Source organism: Calliphora vicina, chromosome 3, assembly GCF_958450345.1.
Source record: "Calliphora vicina chromosome 3, idCalVici1.1, whole genome shotgun sequence".
NCBI lineage: Eukaryota > Metazoa > Arthropoda > Insecta > Diptera > Calliphoridae > Calliphora > Calliphora vicina.
The window spans coordinates 107,227,998-107,237,071 of record NC_088782.1 but is presented as its reverse complement, the minus strand read 5'-3'; the positions used below and the strand labels follow the sequence as shown (position 1 = coordinate 107,237,071).

Below are 9,074 nucleotides of genomic sequence, written 5' to 3'. Positions count from 1 at the left end.
TAGATATTATTCTTTCGGCACAAGGTCCAAACCTATTGAAACTGGCTGAAATCGGTCTATTATTTCACCTAGCCCCCATACAAATGTCCTTCCGAAATTGGACTTTATCGATCATAAATGTTTAATTTATATATGTATCTCCACAAATTCCGCTCCAAATAAGTTCTATATATTCAAAATTCACGCAACCAAATTTTGTTACGATCGGTCCATAATTAGTCATAGCTCCCATATAGACCCGCTTCCGAAAATCACTTTAATGTGCATAAATCGCTTAAAAATGCTGGTCTACACACAAAATTCAACCTAGTAAACTTTCATATACACATAAATCACACGACCTAATTTCATGGCTATCGGTCCATAATTGGTCATAGCCCCCATATAAGGTTCACTTCCGAAAATCACTCAAAAATATAAATTATTGAAATTTTAAAAGAAAAATGTTTTTGCTCTTTTACTTAGTGTAGGGTATTATATGGTCGGGATTGACGGACCATACTTTCTTACTTGTTTTTATTGAATGCGTGAAAGTCTCTTAAAAAAACTGATTTTTACAATATTTTCAAATTAATATATTTATCTAACCAGAGCATCCTGACGGCAAAGTATTGCAAAAAGTCATAAAGGATGACTTCAAAAAATATAATTGTTTAGCTAAATGGCAATAGATGTCAATAAACTATGTTTTAAAGACTATAGAAAATGTGGTTAGTAAACTAACCACCAAACCGCAAAGAGTTAATCATGTAAGAATTACAGTAGCTTGTTTTACAAAAATAAGTCGTCTTTAAATATCAGTCAAGTATAGATTATGCTGTTATTAAACAATTTTTTCATGATCTATAAAACAAATTTGATTAGATTATCGATCTAAACTGTAAGGTTAATTAACTGTGAAGGTTATTTATTCAAAAACCTTTCTTTATTCATTTCAAAATATTGTGTTTTACAAAAATGTAATGTAGCCATATTTATGTGAAGGTTTCCAAGAGTTCAACTGGTTAAAATATAACAAAAAATGGAGCAAAATCATGTTATATTTAAACCAATAAAAACTCTAGTAAATTCTAGCTGCATTCCATCTCCTAAGCACTTTTAGTGCAGCCTTTTTGATACATATCTCTAAGCTCTTTGAAAGATGTTGATCTCACCTCACTCACATACGGCCGACCAACACTGCTACAGGTCTCTGTTGATCCAGAGGCTGAATTCATAAAATATTCTGAACCACCCGATTTTCTTGATTTTGTTTCCGATGGTTTGGCTGAAATAACTTTAGATGGTTTCTTTGTTAATGACTTTTGAGAACTCGTTCGCTCTTTTCCCTTTTCTTGATCGTGATATTGATATTCAGTAGCTAAGCTATCGCTGGCTTGTTGAAAGCTACCAATTTGTTGGCGTAAATTTTTTATCAACATATGTTGTTTCTTCTTAATGTCTCCCATTTCCAAATTATGCTGCTCCAAGGACGGCAACTCTTGTGCGTTTCTCTGGCCTGCAATATCAACTTCTTGGAAAACCACACGCTCTAGATCATCTATCAATTTGGCACGATCACAAGGAGCAGCCTGTATAATCTGTCTAATGCGAAACTGTAAGCGAGCCATTTGCGAACTAAGATTGAAATAGGAAGTTTGCAGAGCTTCGTGCTGTCGTTCCAAGCGTCTTACATAGGCTATTTGTTGCATATTGCTTACTGTTGGATGCCACATGTAGGGCATATTCTTACTTTTGGCCTGTTCTTTTTTACACAGCTCCTCCATTGCAGGATTCTCTGCCCGTACACAAGCCTCAGTGTCTTCTTCTGATTTTCCACAGCAACCCATTTTAGTTGATTTATTTTATTTAAAAAATATATATTTGTATAATATTGTTTGTTTAATACGCAATATTATAAAATATATTTTTCTCAATAATTGACCACTAAATTTTCTTTGCTAAATAGTTTTTTAGAAACTGATTGAAAATTTTGAATTTTGAAATGTCTGTCTATTAAAAATTTAAAATGAAATAATCAAATTTCAAAGGCAAAATTTTTGTAATTTTAAAACAAAGTACTTTGTTAAAGTATCTTCCTTCGTAATTCAGCTCTGGGTGAAGAAAGACCTCGCGCATCATTACCATTATCGCTTAAGGGTAATCAGGCCGTCCTTTTATATCTGCCTTCGATAGTTTTGTATTTCACTCACGCATCAACTCAACTTAAGTTGGATTTACGTGGAGACCATAAAACTCAGAAGTTGAGTTTGAGAATTCCGGCTTCCAATAAGAATGTATGTCGATTAGCTGTTGCTGGACGATGCTACTAAATAGGATGAATTTATTCCGCCAAATAAATTCTCCTATTTAGAAGAAAACTTAAAATAACCAAATTAAAACAGTGGTTATTTTTGGTTGGTAGGTTCTAAACCGATTTGGTAGATTTTTGGTAAAAACATGATAGGATGAAATTTTTTCCCGTAACAACAGTGTGCGTAGTTCCTTAATTCTCCAGTTATAAAACACTGATTCTTCCTTAAGTAGCAGCTATGATTCTATTACCAATTACTTGATTGGACTTTAGCCCCTGCATAACAGACAGGATTATACTGGACTTGTAATGTTTAAAAGCTCTTGTCCAAAAAGCCAGCAAGAAATAATAACTCGATGGAGCATCGATAGTGGTACTTGGGTATTAATCCTAGAAAAACTTAACATGTACTGTTCTTAATGATGACTAAGATCCCTAATTTTACATTACCCCGACTGAGCGGAACTGAATTGTTGCTCTCGGATAGTGCAAAATACTTGGGCAGGAAATTATTCTAGAAACTCAACAATGCAGTAAGAGCATCTAAGCCATGACGGCTTTGTATGTCTACAAAAGGGTCATATGGACGTGATGGAATGTGATCTGGCTAGTTGACACGGTCTATGGGACCTCTGTCTGGTGGAGGGCAATGTATAGGATCTCTAACCGCATATTCTTTTAAAGGGTATTGAGAAGTATGGCATTCCTGATAACAGGGGCACTGCGTACTATAGCGACAAAGTCAATTTTCACACTACTTAACTGGTTACCAGTACATCTAATGGGCAAGAACCTGCACTGAATACGGATATTAGGCTCAACGCATAGAATTATAGATCCTATGGACATGCTTGCATAGTAGGAAGTATTCAAAATCTTCCCGATCGTAATGATTACTGCAGCCCTAAACCTTTTTCCCTAGAAACTTCAGTTTTTCAATCCCGTCCTATATAGAATCTGATGATGGTCCCTCCCTTGGTTTAACGGGGCTATTCATCTATACGGATAGGTCCAAAAAAGGGCGGAGGTGTCTAAATTCCAGAATTTGTTATAAGAATGTCCTTATCCACCCAAAATGGAAGGAGTGGAATCCTCAACTTTATATATGAGATCAGGTGTTACAGTTATTAATATCAATGAACCCTTCCAATGTCTTTAGTAGAAAGGATGCCAGACTTAATGTGTTAAACTTTGTGTTAATTGTGGGATACCCGGTAAGGGGGAACCAATAATATCCCACAACTCAGGGTCCACCAACCTCAACATTTGCTAGTATTTTATGTTATGGGTTAGTCTCTCCTACACCCACAGCAGAAGCACCCGCAGTCTCATTTACAGTCAAATTTTTGAAATGATTCACAGAGGTCTTATAAGCTGGCCAATATTTATTGAATCTGCTTTTACTTCGTAGGATTTACAATAATTATTCAAATCTTATAACTATATTATTATCTGAGAGGCATAGTGTCGAAGTGAGCTTCTAATTCACAGGATAATAGATCAGCTCTACGAGTTTAAGTTCTTGTAAGTAATCTTGCAAGCAGTTTTGAATTTTTTTTTTTTAACGCTTTATTGATTTATTGAATCTGTCTATTTTGACCTTACAATAAGTATTTAAATCTTATAACTAAAATTAAAACTATTTGCTCTTCAGCAAGAGAGCCATAATGGTAAACTGTCACTCATCTTAGCGGGGTGGTAGATCTGCTCTACGGAGCCTGGATCGAGTTTGGGTCTGCACAAGTTGTCTTGCAAGCGTATTGGGATAGTTTCGCAGCTTCACAATATATTTCTCACGGACTTTCTTGAACTCTTCCTTTACCAATGTCACTTCTAGGTCTCTGTGGATGTTTTCATTTCTTATGTACCATGGTGCTCCCGTCATGGTCCTAAGAATTTTAGATTGGGCCCTCTGTATAAGATCAATACTGGTGTTGCTAGCCATTCCCCATAATTGAATTCCATATGTCCAAATTGGTTTTAAAACGGTCTTATACAGAATGACTTTATATTCAAGGCTTAATTTTGATTGGTCACTGATTAACCAATGAAAGCTAGAGGCTTTTAACTTCATGTGAAGTCTCTTGGTTTCTATGTGTCGGCGCCAAGTAAGCCGCCTATCCAGATGAATACCAAGGTAGGTGACATAATCAGACTGCGGTATATTAACGTTGTTGAGTGTGACAGGTGGGCAATTTCCTCTTCTTAGAGCGAACTTAACATGTTTACTTTTCAGCTCATTTAACTTTATTCGCCAGTTTTTCAACCATGACTCCACACGTACGAGGTAATTCTGCAGTTGACTAGATGCCATGAGTGGGTTTTCGTCTGAGCTAATAATGGCGGTATCATCAGCAAATGTTGAAATTGTTAGTTTATCGCACGTAGGGAGGTTGGAGGTGTAAATCAAATACAGCGTAGGTCCTAGTACACTTCCCTGTGGAACGCCAGCTCCAATCTTGTATTCTCTCGTCACATAATCATTGTACTTAACTCTGAAAAGTCTATTCGATAAATAAGACTCCAGCAATTTATGAGTACATAGTGGTAGTAAACATTTGATTTTATGTACTAGACCCTTATGCCATACCTTGTCAAAAGCCTGAGCAACGTCTAAAAAGACGGCAGAACAATATTGACCTGTTCAATGGTGCCATGATGTTCACGGAAACCAAATTGGTGTACTGGGATAATGTTTCCATCATTCAAAAAAGGTATTATCTTTTCCTGGAATATTTTCTCGAATATCTTCGACAAACAAACAAGGGAGTTAGGTCTATAAGAAGATGGCAGGGTTAAATCTTTACCCGGTTTAGGTATCATTATTATTTGAGAAATTTTCCAATTTTTTGGATAAATTCCTAGTTTCAAGATCGCATTAAACAATATAGATAGCACAATTATTGCCACATTTGGTAGGTTCTTAATCATTGATGGCGTTATTAAATCATATCCCGGTGATTTTTTCAAGTCTAATTTATTTTTAATTACTCTATTAACATCCTCAGGACTAATATCGAATTGGGCTGCATTAGCCATTGTTGAAGCTGGCAGTTCTTCTAGTTCAAACTCATTTGCCGTGGAGTTGGGTTGGAATACTTCACTTAAATGTTCAGCAAATACTGAGGCTTTTTCTATAGCACTTCGTGCCCAGGTTCCGTCAGCTTTTCTTAAAGCGCTTTGTGCCTCTACCGGTGGCTTAATGTTCCTCGTTGCCTTCCAAAGAGAGAAATTTGTGTATATTGTACTCGTCAAACTTTTAATATAATTTTCGTTTATGCGATCCTCTTCTAAATGAAGGGCTCTTTTCAGTTTACGTACTGCTGCGGACAGCCTCTGCTTTGCAGCAGGTGATCTATTATGTTGCCATTCTCTTCTGAGTCTTCTCTTTTCGAGAAGAGGTCTTTCAATATCCGAACTTGAAATAGGCGTATTATTAGGCACCTAGAGTGTTCCAGAGCCGAAACAATCAATGACGTGAAGTCATTGACGGTCCTATCTATGTCTTCCTCACACTGTAAATTAGGATTTGTGTGGATATGACTGCTGATATATTTCCTATATTTTAGCCAATTTGTGTTAAAATACAAAGAGTCCTTAGGAAATCTTGGGATGTTGGGTCTCTCCCAATAATTAATAATTACAGGAGAGTGGTCAGAAGACAGATCATAGGATATTTCTGTGGATATTGCATTCCGAATAATATTTCTGCATATGGCGAAGTCTATTAGATCAGGAATTTTTCTAGGATCAGTTGGCCAATAAGTTGGGTGTCCAGGAGATACGAAATCTAAGCAATTTTTGCGATCAACTAGAGCTTTATACAGCTGTCTACCTCTGGGATTTACCAATCGCGAATCCCAATATGTATGTTTGGCATTGTAGTCTCCACATGCCAGAAACCGATCTCCTAGTGTTATAAAGAATTCTTCAAATTTCTCCTTGGTCATCGAAAAACGTGGTGGGCAATATATAGAGCTCAGAGTTAAGTCTCCAGCTGGGTATTCAAGGCGAATAGATGTTGCTTGCATATAATCCTTTGAAAACGCATCTAGAGCATAGTGTCTCAATCGGTTTCTAATTATGATACCGGTACCGCCATGTGCCTTACCATCCGGATGGTTTGTGTAATAAAATGAGTATCCTGATATATTAAAGTTATATCTATTTGTAAGATGTGTCTCCGAAATTAACATCACATCGATGCTTTTATTTAACATAAAATGGGAAATTTCCGATTTGTGCTGGTTTAAACCATTTGCATTCCAGAAACATATCTTCAAAAAATTCATTTTCTTGTTAATAGAATTTGAATCATTTGGTTCTGTGCTCTCAGAAGCTCTTGTATTGTGTTTTGCATGGATGACATGAAGTTAGTCATATTTTGATTAAGAGAGGAAATATTCTCAGTAAGTGCTTGCATTAGGTTTTCCAACCCTCCCATATTTTGGGGGACTTTTGGCTTTTGATAACCGGTTTTTAAAATACTGGCGTATGAGCTGGCTCCAGCATTAATTGTAGCTCCCTGTCCATTTTCCTGTGATACTGGATGAGCCGCATTTATTTTATCATTTGAAAGATCTACTCCAGAGCTTAGTGGTCTAGAGTAGATCTTGCAAGCAGTTTTGAATGGCGTTATAATTTCGAGAAGTATAGTTTGAGAATTTTTCAAAACTTATTAGGCTTTTCGGGTGCTCTGATTTTATATGTATCAGAACTTTATGCCAAACTTTATCAAGGAATTTTAAAATAACCGGTTCTCAAATAACCGAAAGTTAACTGGTTAATAAATACTAAGTTTAGTTTTAAGATCCTAATTAATAAGGTAGCCTTGAATGTTGTCATTAGGTTTTAATCTTTATTGAACTGTTAACAATAAAATTATATATTTCTTTTAGTTTTTATACTTCAAAACTGAAATACTTAAGTCATAGAATAAACGCATAGAACGGAAGGAGAGAGTAAAATATTACTCTCTTTTCACACATTCGGGTTATACAAAAACAAAATACATGCAATACATTCTCATGAATTAGGTTTCAGACAACAGACTTAGGTTTTTGGCTCTCAGTTACCTATCTAGTTGTTGTCTATGGCTTAAGTGCTCAAGATAACGTGTTCTACAAACAAATGATCACAAAATTAATTAAAAATTGTTTAGTGTGGCTAGCTTGAAGAAAAATTCCCGGTTTTTAGAACAAAAACCTTGTTCAGCTAGCTGTATAAATGGTCGTAAGATGAAAATTATTTTTTTTTTTAATCAAGTCTGCAACGTTTGATAAATGTCCAATGATAAAGTGTTCATCAATGAATGATTTTGAGTCCGTATTTTACGATCTACAATTTCCCATGAGTTTTCCATGGAATTAAGATGTGGTGATTGGATAGACCACTTCAACTCATTGGAATGCAACCACTCGGTTACAATTCATAGGTGTGTTTGGGGTCACTGGAATTTCCAAAAAGTATTCATTACTCGTTTAAAATGGATCTTGTAGTAGTTTATGAGGTTTCCCTCCCAATGATCTGGCCTTAGCAACCAGTAGAATGCACGTAGGATCTGACTTATTCCCCAGTAATAAATTTCAGTAAATTTGTCAAAATAATAATAAATATGAAAATCTAACTAAATTAAAACTTTAGTTTTTCGAAATATTCTTTTGATACTGATTTATTTATTGAATATTTATTACACAGCAAAGTAATATCAAACCGTATGGTTATTTTGACGTTCTACAATCACTCTTTAATTGTTGTGGTTTCCAGAGCGAGAGAAAATATGCAATTTTCAAAAGGCAACGAGACCATTATGACATATTCTTTTGTTTGTTTTCTATAGCCATATTAATGTAACCAGCTGATTTATATCTGTGTAATCTTTCTAAAGTTTAGTACAAAATAAAATTTTAAATTGGCTACTCTCTAGACTACCTGAAGGCACTAAAGTGACAATTGACTATACTCTAGATTATCAGGGATGTATAAAGTAACCAATTGACTTCTCTCTATTCTAAAAGTGAACAAAAATATATAAATTGGAGTCAAAAAAGTGAACTGACATAAGACAAATATCTATATCTACATTGACTACTTGTAAAACAGCTGGGATCAAAATCATACAGCCCAATTATGAAAAAAAAATCCCCTGGATTTTTTCCCTTTTCTCATTTTTCCTATTCAAATTCTATGTTCAAAAAAAGAAAAGGGAAAAAACTCCCGAGGAATTTTTTTCATAATTGGGCTGATAGTCATTCCAATAACAATTTTGTGGAAATTTTCTAAAAGCAACGAAACTAGTTCACTGCCAACCCAATAAAAATCTTTTATATTTTGGCTGTAACGTATCCTATCTGCCCTACAAAACGGTAGCACAGATCATTAATCAAAATCTTTCATAAAGAATTTAAACAAAAGATATTTCACACACATCCACTCACTCATTGAAATCTATTCAAGCATTTCAAACACAAAATAATGCTCGTACCCAAGATGTGTCAATGACCTTTTTGGGAAAAAAATAAAGAAAAGGATGTCTTTTCAGCCAACAAACCAACTGACTGTCAGACAAGCTGGCTTAGCGCAAATATTTTATTTCAAACCAGTTTCATTTTACGTCTTTCTTTTCATTTTGGTTCTTTCAATATTCTCTGTATATGTGTTTAACAAGGCACTAAGATTTTGCTTTTGCCACAAAATAGTTTAAAATGCCTGAAGGGGAGAAAACTGAAATATGTGCTGTTCCCAGGCAGTAGTTAGTTTGCTGTGGCGAATGCGCAAATAT

At 35.2% G+C, this 9,074-nt stretch overlaps 1 protein-coding gene across 1 annotated transcript; it reads right to left on the bottom strand.

Annotated features, from left to right (window-relative positions):
• Window positions 1-903: 903 nt before the first annotated feature.
• Window positions 904-1,984, bottom strand: LOC135955858 (uncharacterized). The gene has a single exon (XM_065506224.1). The coding sequence runs from the start codon at window positions 1,827-1,829 to the stop codon at window positions 1,089-1,091; it is 741 nt and encodes a 246-aa protein (XP_065362296.1). The 5' UTR covers window positions 1,830-1,984; the 3' UTR covers window positions 904-1,088.
• Between the last annotated feature and the right edge of the window lie 7,090 nt (window positions 1,985-9,074).

Coding starts and splice junctions, on each gene's coding strand:
- LOC135955858 (XM_065506224.1), bottom strand. CDS start 1,829: ATGGGTTGCTGTGGAAAATCAGAAGAAGACACTGAGGCTTGTGTACGG.